At 42.5% G+C, this 13,361-nt stretch overlaps 1 protein-coding gene across 1 annotated transcript in view; it reads right to left on the reverse strand.

Moving 5' to 3' along the window:
• Positions 1–640: 640 nt before the first annotated feature.
• Positions 641–13,361, reverse strand: part of LOC118417830 (protein APCDD1-like) — an 18,135-nt gene continuing 5,414 nt past the window's right edge. The window contains exons 3-8 of the mRNA XM_035823577.1: positions 10,457–10,606; positions 9,835–9,984; positions 7,538–7,766; positions 4,113–4,433; positions 2,136–2,301; positions 641–1,191 (exon numbers count right to left, since the gene is read on the reverse strand). Coding sequence (XP_035679470.1) covers positions 932–1,191; positions 2,136–2,301; positions 4,113–4,433; positions 7,538–7,766; positions 9,835–9,984; positions 10,457–10,606 — 1,276 coding nt within the window. The 3' untranslated portion in view covers positions 641–931. The remainder of the gene's footprint in view (positions 1,192–2,135; positions 2,302–4,112; positions 4,434–7,537; positions 7,767–9,834; positions 9,985–10,456; positions 10,607–13,361) is intronic.

A 13,361-nucleotide genomic window follows, 5' to 3' on the forward strand; every position in this document is an offset into this window, starting at 1 on the left:
GTTGTCCATTGATCACTGCTTTCTGCTTCCTGCCGTGACTAAAATAGAACACTTCTGTAATTAGGAAAGTAGACACTGGTCCAACTGTTCCCCCCTCTCGAGGTATTTTGACCAGTGATTCATAACTACAAGTAGTGATTTGTGGATCCAGGAGTTGCATCCTAGTTTATGTCTGTTAAGTAACTTTAAGTCTCCGCCATCGACAATCCACGGCTATCTCACGGCAGGAATAAAAAAACACAAGAGGTCACCAATACCGGTTCATTACTCTTTCATGTAAAACAGACACATATAGAGCTAGCTATTTCCCCAAGACTATAACGGAATGGAATAGCTTACTACCACATGTTGTCACATCACCAAAACTGAGCATCTTCAAGTTGGGGCTGGCCCAATACATGGGTCTCCCAACCTCCCCCCCAAATAATGTAGTGATAGAGTAGAATAGAATAGAATAGAATAGAATAGAATAGAATAGAATAGAATAGAATAGAACAGAATAGAATAGAATAGAATAGAATAGAATATGCCAAAAAAGCAATTACTCCAGGATATGATTTTGGAAACGGTCAGACGTTTCAACTGGTATCAACCAGTTTTCGTCAGAATAGAATAGAATAGAATAGAATAGAATAGAATAGAATAGAATAGAATAGAATAGAATAGAATAGAATAGAATAGAATAGAATAGAATAGTAGAATAGAACAGAATAGAAAATAGTACTATTGTGTGCATAAGTTACCCCAAAATGTTCACTTTCTTATATACTTCATTTTCGTTATCATTGAATACCCCTGTCAAAATTTATGACTGACAGCATGCGTTTTCCCTTTCTCACTCCTCAAGACGATTAGTTGTCACTAGTACTGCTTATCATATTGACACCAAACAAAGCAATAACGTTAACTCGATACACAAGGAGCGCGACGGTCATCTGAATACATACAACACAGCATGAGATAGACAAACAAGGACCGTGTTAAATGTACAACGTCTAGAAATGTTACTATCGCCCATGTTGGTCCTTATGTCGGGAGTGTCCATGGAAGGCAGACATTGCACGAGCGGTGTTTGGTACGACGTAGCCCGCCGGGCAGGATGGGTCGGACTTGTGCCGTCGCTCGGTCTCTGTCCGATGTACAGCAGAAGACGGTCGTACATGTCTCGCTCCATGTCGAATAGTTCATACTCTGGAAAGGAATACAAACTCATGAACGAACAAAGACATTTACATTTATAAGCTCTCTGCAGATGAGATAAATATACTCACCAAGCAGAGGTTCGGCTCCGACTGTTATTGACATGTTGATTTGAGTAGTTGGTTGCGTTACAGAGGAAACAATTCTTCATATTAAACAACGGCCGATTCCACGGGAATGTCAGGGGTAATGTCCCCTTTTCCCGAGAATTGTACCGATTCCCGATGAACATCCTCATTCGATTGGTCGGGGCTGGCTGAATTGTCTCCTCTTAGTTTTTGATCTGGAGACCGAAGTAGTATTCCCTGGCTCTCTATTCACCATATTCCTATGATATTTCCCGAGCCATATGAGGTATGTAAAGCTGTGGTGCAAAGAGTGACCATGAAGTGATACCTGCTGTTGTGGAAAGAGTCATCGATACATTGGAGCGATTCCTGCTTGTGTACAATGAATGATCGATACATATCGGAGCTATTTCAGTATGATTTTGTGCAAAGAGTCACCATAGAGTGATACCTGCTGTTGTGCAATGAATGATCCATACGTCGGAACTGTTTCTGCTTTTGCGCAAAGAGTGACAGAGTACCTAGTACCTGCTGTTGTACAAAAAGTGATCGCGGAACGATTCAAATCGCAAAAAAAAACACGTCCGATTATTTAAGCGCATTGATTACGCACCGACTGTTTCCCCACTCATCATGTCCAAATAACGTCATTTTACAGAGATGGATCGATTTGAAGATTTAACAAGAGAAGAAGAATGAAAGAGAAACGACAAAAACAATGTATGGCTATACATGGCTATGGTGTGGATTGGTGAAATATAAAAACAATATCAAATTTCATCCAAATACATCTGTGGTGTAGAGTGACATAAAATCAATATAATTACCACATTAATATGGGTAAAGGATAGTAAGAAAGTTTGTTACCTATGTGTGGGAGTGTGATGCCCAATGCCACACACCCATTCGTGCTGGTAACGTCCTGTTCTCGTCCGATCTGCCAGATCCCACCATCCCCACACCCCTGCCCGTGGAACACATTCAGCAGCGACGTCGTGTCACTGTCCTGTGGGGTCACTCTCATCTGGGTAACCTGCAAGCAGCAGTCGGTTATTGTGTGGAGCATGATTCGGTTATTGTGTGGAGCATGATTCGGTTATTGTGTGGAGCATGATTCGGTTATTGTGTGGAGCATGATTCGGTTATTGTGTGGAGCATGATTCGGTTATTGTGTGGAGCATGATTCGGTTATTGTGTGGAGCATGATTCGGTTATTGTGTGGAGCATGATTCGGTTATTGTGTGGAGCATGATTCGGTTATTGTGTGGAGCATGATTCGGTTATTGTGTGGAGCATGATTCGGTTATTGTGTGGAGCATGATTCGGTTATTGTGTGGAGCATGATTCGGCGGAGTCCATTTGAGCAGATGTTCCAACCTGAGTAGTAAGACGCTATTGGCTCGGTAATATTTCGTATGATGATTCACTGATAAATGAAACAAAGAATTATGGAGATCCTATGCCGTCTTGGAAAAACTGATGCTACAATAGAGAGTGGAAACATTCCAAACAGGATAACTGGAGAAAGGAACAACGGATTTTTGTCATCACTATGCATACATTACGTAAATGCGTAAGTCATTTGCATCAAATCTACAAAAGCTCTGAATATTTCATGTGTGCGTGCCTGTCTGTGTACTTGTGTTTCCGATTTTCGTATTTGGCCCCGTTGTAGCTTGCTCTGGAGATGCAGGGTCGTTTTTGTCAAAAAAAGGAGGATAACGGAGCAAAGGAAAGACGAATTTCCACGACATTTAGTATGCGGCTATCTTTGGCAGAATATGCATATAATGGCGTGGTGGAAGATTAGCAGACACCTATTTTGCAAATAAGTCTATAATTTGATTAGTATACTTAATGCAAAACGGCCATAATTATTCTATGTGACATTATCAACATTGTGACCTGTGTAAGCTAGTCAAAGGTATACATAAGCAAGCGTAGATTATGCAGATGTTAAAGTCATTTCCGTAATCAGAATATTTAATGGGATATGAGGTCTCCGAACTCTTGTTACCTCTGTATCAATGAATATACATGTCGATATAACTGTAAAAAAACATAAGGAGAAACTAAAAGAATCCTTTTAACTACAGTCTTCATATCTATCGCCATGTCCCCGCACCGACAGGAGCAAGAAAAGTCCAGATTGCCCTGGATGGCAATCATCAATCAAATATTCAACGTGATTATGATTTATGTCGGTTGTATTGTTTTCTGTGGTGTGTTTTTATATCGCATACAGAACAAATCTACTTGTACTAAAAACTTACTTAAAAGCTAACGTACATATTACTGCCAACTGTAAAATCAGCGCCACAAAGTAACGTTACCAAATGGGAATCAAGTGTTTTCGAAAAAAAAGTTATCCTTTCGCTTATTTTGGGTTGTGTTGGAAAATTGTACTGGATGAGTTTCAAAATACAAATTTAGTTCCATTGTGGTATGTTGAAAGGAATATTTCATTTCTTTTCGGAACGCAAAAATTACTGAGACTTTCAGTGGTTCTGTTATGAGCCACAAAACTCACCCCGTCGAGCTCGCTTGGAATCTTCCAAGTTCTCGGCTTATTTGTACTGTGTATGACGTTTCAGTCAATTTGTTGACGATGTTTGACAAATTTTCGTGCAATTATCCGACATTTGTGATTTTTCGTCGTGCAGATAAGCGCAGTCACTAACACTGGAGTGAATGGGAACTGGTTTGGGATTTGGGGATTCCGTGCTTAGTGTGCGCTGCAATCAATCCGACTTGCAATCAACTGGATTCCACTGTAGTTTCTTGTGTTATAGTCTCAAAACGCAAACAATCTAATCCACATGCACACAGAGAAAGAGGAATTACCTGAAAAATGTATTCCGTGCCACCTTCTACCACCGATGACCGAGCGCCCCTTGTGAAACTGCCACTAGCATGTATTGAGAAAGTTGAATGTCGGCAGGAGGGGTCCGAGTAGTGAGCGTACCAACCCTCCCACGTTTGGTTAGCAGGGTAGAACACAAGGTGTCTTGTCAGGAACAGCGCTTCTGGTCGCACCTCACAGCGCATGCTGATCCACTCCCCGTTTAGATGCAATGGGTACTCCTGGCGTGTCTTAAAGACTGGAGGACGTCTTTCGTCTGCGTCTTGGACAATTTTACAAGTCGTACAGTTTGGATAGGACAGCTGAGAAAACAAATAAACATAGCTGGACAGAAGGTATTGTCATCACGTGTAAAGTGTGTGAAGGACGAAATGATATCATTTACCATTCTTCTGAAGCACATCCTTCTTCCCCTTCACACCGGAGAGCAAAAATCAGCCGGAATGCCATCGGAATGAAAATTCTTTTCTAATATAAAAAAATTCTATTCCTGACATATTCTTGACATTCTTACTGCATTCCTATTTGTGTCCGTTCTTTTGGCTGGCCCGAAAGTTTCTGACATGTTAAAAACTGTCGAGGTGCATTCGAAGTGGAGAAATATCAAATGGCATTGGAAGTGTATTCTAAGTGTATTCTAACTATTCTAACTGCAGTATGACCGCATTCTGCGCCATTCCAACATTATTCGAAACATTTTTATCTCATTCGATGGAGAAACGAAACGGCAAGCCACTTCCACCCCCGTTAAACTCCAGCTCCGGCCCGCACGGTCCAGCTCTTGCCCGCACGGTCCAGCTCAGGCCCGCACTGATTCCAGCTCCGGCCCGCACGTCCCAGCTCCGGCCCACACGTCCCAGCTCCGGCCCGCACGGTCCAGCTCCGGCCCGCACAGTCCCTTTTTCACTAAAGAAATTGGCCAAAAAGGTTTAAAAGTTGCCCATTTTAAGAAAATTCCGGGACGACTTGCAAAACTTTTTAGCGCATTCGTTGGCTAACATGTTTGCCCATCCTCTGACCGAATATGACGGCCCAAGACCCGCTGGTTTTTGAGATTACCCCATACCTCCCGTCGCGATACCATAAGTCAGGCGCGCCTAGGCGTAGAACGCCATGGCCAATGAAAGTTTCCGCTTTACGCACAGAAGGAACGCACGATCTTTAATAAATACAGATAACATGGATAACATGACTGTCCATTTTCACAACTTCAAACGGTGGTCCATGACCCGGTTCCTCTTGCGACACCCATCGTGCCCCTGACTGACTTCTAAATGGCTAACAAAAATGCCTATGATAGAGACTACTTACTTATACATGGTTAACAAATTGCCCATGATAGAGACTATTTACCTGTATGTGGTTAACAAAATGCCAATTCTAACAACAATACATAACTATAAGGATGATGCATATCACCTTATATCTATAGATGCTTACAAATTAACATGTCTGATATACATGTATACAATGGAAATAGTTGTACTTTTATGGTGAGCAAATGAGATGTATTGGTCATGACCAAAAGTTTGTGTATCCTCAAGAAAGTATAGTGTAACAGAATTCGAAGGTTTTTAGTTTTGGTTGTGCCAATTGCTGTTAAACAGATTGTTGTTAAACATATGGAAATAATATGGGACTAGATAAATGCTTCTCATGTAATGAAGCCTATCATGTATATACAGCAAATGAATGAAAGTGTTCGCACGGACGTACATGTATTTTCGTTGCTACTGCAGTTGTAAACAAAATCATTAACGTTTTGACATTTTGAATCAGAACATGATGTGTTGCAATGTTTCAAACAGAAAAAATACAGGATCTAGGAAAACAGCATGTAATTTTACAGAATAAAGAGGGTGACTAATATTACTCATAATGCATTGAAAATGAAGTGATTTGATAAATGTCTTGTTTTCAAATGTCTCCTGTACTGGTGCTGGTCTTTGTATTCCACCCCCTCCCCACATTCCACATGACACAGTCGTATGTGTGGACATGAACCGGGTAATGGACCACCGTTTGAAGTTGTGAAAATGGACAGTCATGTTATCCATGTTATCTGTATTTATTAAAGATCGTGCGTTCCTTCTGTGTGTAAAGCGGAAACTTTCATTGGCCATGGCGTTCTACGCCTAGGCGCGCCTGACTTATGGTATCGCGACGGGAGGTATGGGGTAATCTCAAAAACCAGCGGGTCTTGGGCCGTCATATTCGGTCAGAGGATGGGCGAACATGTTAGCCAACGAATGCACTAAAAAGTCTTGCATGACGTCTCGGAATTTCCTTAAAATGGGCAACTTTTAAACTTTATTTTTGGCCAATTTCTTAAATGAAAAAGGGACTGTGCGGGCCGGAGCTGGACCGTGCGGGCCGGAGCTGGGACGTGTGGGCCGGAGCTGGGACGTGCGGGCCGGAGCTGGAATCAGTGCGGGCCGGAGCTGGACCGTGCGGGCAAGAGCTGGACCGTGCGGGCCGGAGCTGGAGTTTAACGGGGGTGACTTCGAATCCTGTCCGAATGTGGCCTAAAGAATATATATATATATATATATATATATATATATATATATATATATATATATATATATATATATATATATATGTATGGAATGCAGCAAGAATTTCTCGAATCAGTACGAATCCCAGAAATAGAAAAGACTTTTCATTCTGACGGCATTTCGGCTCATTCCTTCTCGTGTGAAGGGGATATAAGGTCCATTTGGAATTCCCACCCGAACGGCCCTGAATGTGGCACGAATATTGCAAATACTTCATTCCGGTTGGTTCTGCTTGATTCCTGCTAATTCGGTTTCAGTGTGAATGCCCTAAAAGGTTGAGCGTCAGAAAAAAGGCAATGTAACAAGTTACTGACAACCGTCCTTCCCAACACGAGACAACCTGTCTAGCATCGGCCATGATTATCGATCAGCATTCTTTTTCTGTTTAGGATAGGAAACATGGCCGCGTTTTATACAGACAATTTTTATACAGTCAAGTTGTGAAAGACTGGCGTGGCACAGTCAAAATTTCCCTAGGTTTTGTGTTGAAAATAGTATTTCCAAAGCCTTGGAAATCAAAGGTTAACAAAGCAGGATAACCTGTTATTTACTTTACTATCTGACATCTTTGTCTCCGTCGTGTCACATATCATCTACTAGTATTTGGTTTATAAACACAGTTCAACTCAACATTTCAGGGAGGATCAGGAGAACTTTGGATCTCCTTTAAGTGAGCTAAGCTTTCCTTCAATGAAGTTGTTAGTGACCATACCATATTGCGGAAATATTGTGGAATAGCTCATTTTGTATTTCTGCTCACCACACGTGTGTGTGTGTGGGGGGGGGTATGTCCATGCAAATAGTCATTGAATGATAGAACAGTTGAACAGAGAAATGTATATTTTCACCTCAACGTTGACAAGCGGTGGCTGGTAGCTGGTTGGCCTGTACAGCAGGCGCTGGGCCCGGTCTGTGTGTATGTCTCCCAGGAACAGCTCCATCGTCACGTGTCCATCACGTGCGTCCTGTCTCCGCTCCACCCGCAGCAGCTGCAGCTCGTGCAGGACGAAGTCCAGGCCGGCGGCACAGTCCCGCTCCCCGCGCCGCGACAGGACTTGGTGCGGCACGTTGTTGTACCTAGTACAAAGGAAAAGTGCAAGCTGTAGTCCTCTTGGGGTCTTTCTGGCAGTGTATTAGGAAACAGTGCATCAGAAACTGTGTTTACACTGTAGCCGCGACAGGACTTTAGGGCCCCACTGTAAAGCAGTGCGATGCACTGAGCTGGGCTACCCTGGCTAAAGAAAACAGAATAAAAAAAAAAAAAATTTATATTTCTCCCATACCACAGGTATGGATGAAATATATTGTATTCGTATTAATGTTTTTTCTTCTTCGTATATTTCAATACCCACATGGATGGGTTTGGGGCCAAAACACCCTACCAGTTGCTCCACAAGATAACACTTAGTGTATCCGTCTTTATTATACACATATTTGTATAGACATATTTTTCAACTTCTAGCCATATTGGTTAGATAATAAGTATCAAATTTATAAAAGAAGTGCTCAACAAATCAACAGAATCGAAATCACATGAAATACATGAAGTTCATGAAAGTTGAAGATTATGAAACATACCAGCAAATCATGCAAATCAGTGCTGAGATTCGGTATGTGTTCAGGTACTAGGTCCCAAGATAATCAACGTTAATTTTGGGGGGTTCCTGGCAAACTAGACCATTTTGCTTCATACTTCAGTAAAACCTCCGATTTAATGACTGCTGAGCAATTTTTTGGGGGATACAAGATCGTTTGAGCTGACCTATAGGTAACATTGGTAAAGGCCAACATCATTAAAGGTTAATGGCCCTCCCGGTGATTTGCCATAACCACCGAATAAAATCCCCGAGACGATCAGAGGGTGATTGGTGGATGGGAGAGACAGCTATACCACAGGTGACTACAGTCACACATGTAGGAGTACAGCATTCAGCAAACCTGAGAACAACAGTGGCAATAGAAAGTGCCGGAGAAAAGGGCAAAGGAAAACCAAAGCAGTCCTCAGGATTAGAATGAAGACAGCCGAATCCACTTGTCGCGAAAAGACTATAACACACAATTGTGATCTCCATTATGTAGCCTGGTTACCAAACCCCAGCCCGATCTCAAGTATCTATCGTGCAGGGGTCTGGCCGGATGGCATAGGCTGGCTTCTCAATTTTGCCTCAGATCCACCAATAGAACAGCAGCAGGATCAGGAGGAGGTAATTATACCCCAACCGTGATTGGTTAAATACCCCCAACTGTATTTTTTGAATCCATAACAGTGACCACTAAGAGATGAAATGTAGCAGTTACTGTAGATAAGACACCCCATGCCCTTGCTGGTTTAGAGGTTGTTACCTCATTGAGATCTCAGTTTATTAAACATGACAAACAGGGGTACAAAGCTTGCAGTTTTGAACAACGTTCTGTTGTTATTTTGAAAAGTAACTCAATACACCCTTCAGCCATATCTAGTCCCTGATTCGCTACTGTGATAGCCTGCTGACCAACAGTGGTGTGATGTGGCTGGCTACCTGTGGTGTGAGTGGTCATCAATCCTAGGTTCTCCTCCCTCTGATCAAGGGCCTTCGAGAACCTTTCTACAGCCATCCTGCCAGACCCCAACACGAAATATATTTTTGAGGTTGGGGTATGGTATCCAGGCTATCTTTCATGTTACACAGGTGAGAAATCTGGCAAACCACCAACACGCAAAGACTCAAACAATGTCACGGATTTGCTGCTAAGAAGATGCAGGCATTTTCAAACTACAGCAAGCCTCGCGGCATCAGGAATGCCTACCCCTTATGGTTGGCATCGTAAATATTTCATGTATCTGCCAACTATTCTGTTGCGACCTGTACTTAACCCAGTGGGTATATATGTACAATGAAGGTGTTTACAAGTTCATTATTATACAGACTCTACTCAGTTTTACTGAGAAGAACCAGATGATTCATCCGCGATTGCTTCCAAAAGAATGTCTTGAGCAGTTTGAAGTAACCCAGCCCACAAGTGGAAACCCATTGGGAGAAAATGAGCAATAAAAGCAGAATTGAAGATCAACGAGGTTTTATAAGGCATACACGATAAAGAATTGAGAGGAAAGGAATGCAGAGCCGTAATTAGTTTCTAAACCACTGTACTGAAGAGAGCCTACCATAGGCGGTCCGGAGGGATGAAGCCCGGACATGTAGCGTTGACACGTGCTGACAGGTAGGACGATACCTCCTGACTGTGTGACGTCACGGACACAGTCTCCAACCAGTAATCAGCTTCGGTCCCACCGCGAGTAATCCATGACACTTGCCTGATGACAGGGTGTTTTGATATTTAAATCGACCTTTGATAATGCATGATGCTTACAACAACAAAGGTGGGCATCAACTTTGAAGCGTAAACTTTGAAGCCGATCGGTTGACTCTTAAAGTAGTTTTCAAATCTACACACTAATCTACGACACAACAGACACCCAGGATGCAAAGGCAGCATGTCAGTTTTCTTTCAGTAAGAGCTACTGGCCAATGGCTATTCATTTCACGATGGTGAAAAAGAAAACAACAGGCCCCAGTATAATTTCGAACATCAATTCCGGTAAACCAGTATTTCATGTCAAAGGATAATGAATATGTAGGTTGCATTTAGATATTTCCAGGAACAAAGCCAAGTCTGCAGCATTATGGAGAACCTGAGCCATAATTCCTGGAGAAGGCTCAGGTTCTCAGAATTCTGGCAAAATTCGTTCATAGTTGTACCAATTGTAAAAATATTTTCTATACTACCTGAGAATAATTGTCCCATGCGCTGTGACTGTGTACAGTGGGCTGACGCAGTGCTGATCAGCGTAGAAGAACTGGTAGGTCTGAAAGTCCATGTTGTCCTTGAAAGTGTACGATCGTGTGATGAATTGTGGTCCAGGGCGAACTTCACATCTACAGAGAAAATCGAACACGGACAAACACACGGACACACAGATTACATACAATTCGTTAACGTTACACAACTTCCATTACGTTCTATGTTGGGATGTATGGTTCGAAAATTGAATAGACCATGCTGAACAAGAGTTCGGAGACCTTATGCCATTTGTGGATTTCTTGATTTTTATCATTGCCTCCGCCAGAAGACTATCATGGTGGTCACGTCGCTAGGGTAAAATCCTCGTCACCATAAAGCCTACCTTACACATAGCCAAATCTAACTCCCGACTACAGTCGACCTAGCTCCCGAATCACTCCTAACCATAGTCGGGAGAGAGTCGGGAGCTAAATTCGGCTATGTGTAAGAGGGGCTTAAGAGGGGCTTTAAGAGTGAGTAATGAGGCTGATATTTGATCGAGGCGCCTCCTCGAACATAGGACCCCGTTTTACGTTCCTTCCGAAAGACGATTTCGTGGAATTTTGGGTCAGGCTACAGCATCCGGTCGTCCTTGAAAAGACCTCCGAGAAACACGTCGTTAAATCGGAGAACGTGGATTGCAATTATTAAGTCGTTCTGTAGGACAGGAACAGATATGCACTTGAAACTCTGTACAAAGCCATGATACGCCCCTTGATTGATTATGCCAACGTCGCCTGGTGCGGTATTCTCAAGAAAGACTTTGTGAATCCCTCGAATCAGTACAGGTGTCCGCGACCTGGGCCTGCACGGGCGCATTAAGGGGGACGAATCAAAGACGCATCTTCACGGAGGTCGGTTGGGAGTTGGGACACACTTGCCACCAGACAGGAAAAGCATGTACTTATTCATCTTTACAAAATGGCCAGTGGCTTCGCGCCCAAGTATCTCCAAGTACTGGTACCTCCACTTATCCGTGATTCCACCCCTTCAAGCCTTCGAAATGACCAGAATTATCTCCCCCTTACCCTAAGAACCGAAAAGTACAAAAGATCGTTTTACCTGCTGCAGTTCTCCCCTGGAATCAGCTTCCTTTGTCAGTCAAATCTATCAGTATTTTCAAAAAAGAACTGGAATCTTTTTTCGACAGCCCGCCCAGACACCCCCACTACTCCCACGGACACCCTGCAGTTCTTAAGGCCCCCTCTCACTACACTTGCGTCACGCTTGCGTCGCTGCGGGGTTCATTCACTGTGTCACTGTTGTGTTATTTTCGCCGATTTTCTGTTGCGCTCACACTTACTTGCGTCACTGTTGCGTTTCTAGACTAAATGAACAGGTTATCGGAAGTCGCAGCGTTGTCAATGTATGAAAATCACTGTAAAATGATAAAAATGCCTCTAAATGAGATTTATAACGAAATAATTTCCCTTGTGATGATGCATAATATGTTACTTATGTTATATGATAACCTTGAAAGACGTTTCCAGTAAAAGAAGTGACCCAAATGAATGGACACGAACCATATACCAGATTTGAGTCCATCGCTTATGTGTTTTGCAACAAGTATGTGTAATGGTGTGTGTTTATAGGTTTATTGAACAATTTTCAAATTTCACAAATAAAAAATCTTGATATTTCCTACGTTTTAATAGGAAATAGACAAAATATAACCTTGACACTGTTGAAGGCATGTTGGCGTCACTGTTGTGTCACTGTTGTGTTACTCTTGGGTCACTGTTATAACTGAATCAAAAACCGCTGTAAAATGATATCTAAAATGTATCCAAAATAGCTTTCAATAATGAAAGGATGTTTACTTTTGATACTTGGTACCAAATAAACAAAATATAACCTTGATACTGTTGAAGGCACGTTGGCGTCACTATTGTGTCACTGTTGTGTTACTCTTGGGTCACTCTTGGGTCACTCTTGGGTCACTGTTGGGGCATCTTGCCACTTGCGTTATTTTTTAACTTCCAAAAAAACGTCGCGCTTGCTTGTGTCACCTCTAGGTTCGCTTGTGTCACCTCTAGGTTCGCTTGCGTCACCTCTAGGTGCCGCGGGGTCACGTCTGCGTTGTCGAACCCCGAAGCGACGCAAGCGTGACGCTAGTCTAGTGAGAGGGGGCCTTTAACTACGTAGACTCAGACTCAACAGACAGTACCATATGTACCCTACTCCTTATGGGCAACTCCTCCCTCCCACAATCCATAAACTGTCAAATTCTCGACCACGTGTTTTACTACATTTCAAAGACTGGAAAATTCTTTTAGTTGAATTTGATTGATTAGCCAGCCTTGTGTCTGTACTGCCGTTAATTATCTTTTTTTTGTTCGTTTTTATTCTCTCTGCAATTAGTACTTTTCTTCTGTTGATGCTCAATAAGCTTATTCAATGTCAACCTTTGTTATTGTTGTAGTTCCCGTTGACTTTGCCTATTATCTGTTTTATGTTTATTGAGCAGAAGACTCACATAATCAGATATGCTTTTTATCCTATGCTCATTGAATACATGTGAACAAAATAAGAAATAAAATAAACAGATATGCCGATATTTTTGTCAAAGGCACAATGTACCAATGGGGTCGTTACGTTACTAGGTCTCAGTATCATTGAATGAATGAATGAATTTCTTGCACATTTTTGACACACCGGGCTAAGTACAGGCAACTCCAACTGGCAGGAGAAAGCGTCTGCTTGAAAACTGTCGGCTGGCACGTTCAGGCGAAGTCTAAGAAAATGTTTGATAGAGTTTAGGGAGGCCTCCACTTGCATAGGGTATCTCCTTCACTCCGCCCCTGCAGCTAAGCTGCAAGATGACCTCGGCACGCGTAATGATTGTTTACA

This window comes from Branchiostoma floridae, chromosome 6, assembly GCF_000003815.2.
Source record: "Branchiostoma floridae strain S238N-H82 chromosome 6, Bfl_VNyyK, whole genome shotgun sequence".
In the NCBI taxonomy this organism is placed as follows: Eukaryota; Metazoa; Chordata; class Leptocardii; order Amphioxiformes; family Branchiostomatidae; genus Branchiostoma; species Branchiostoma floridae.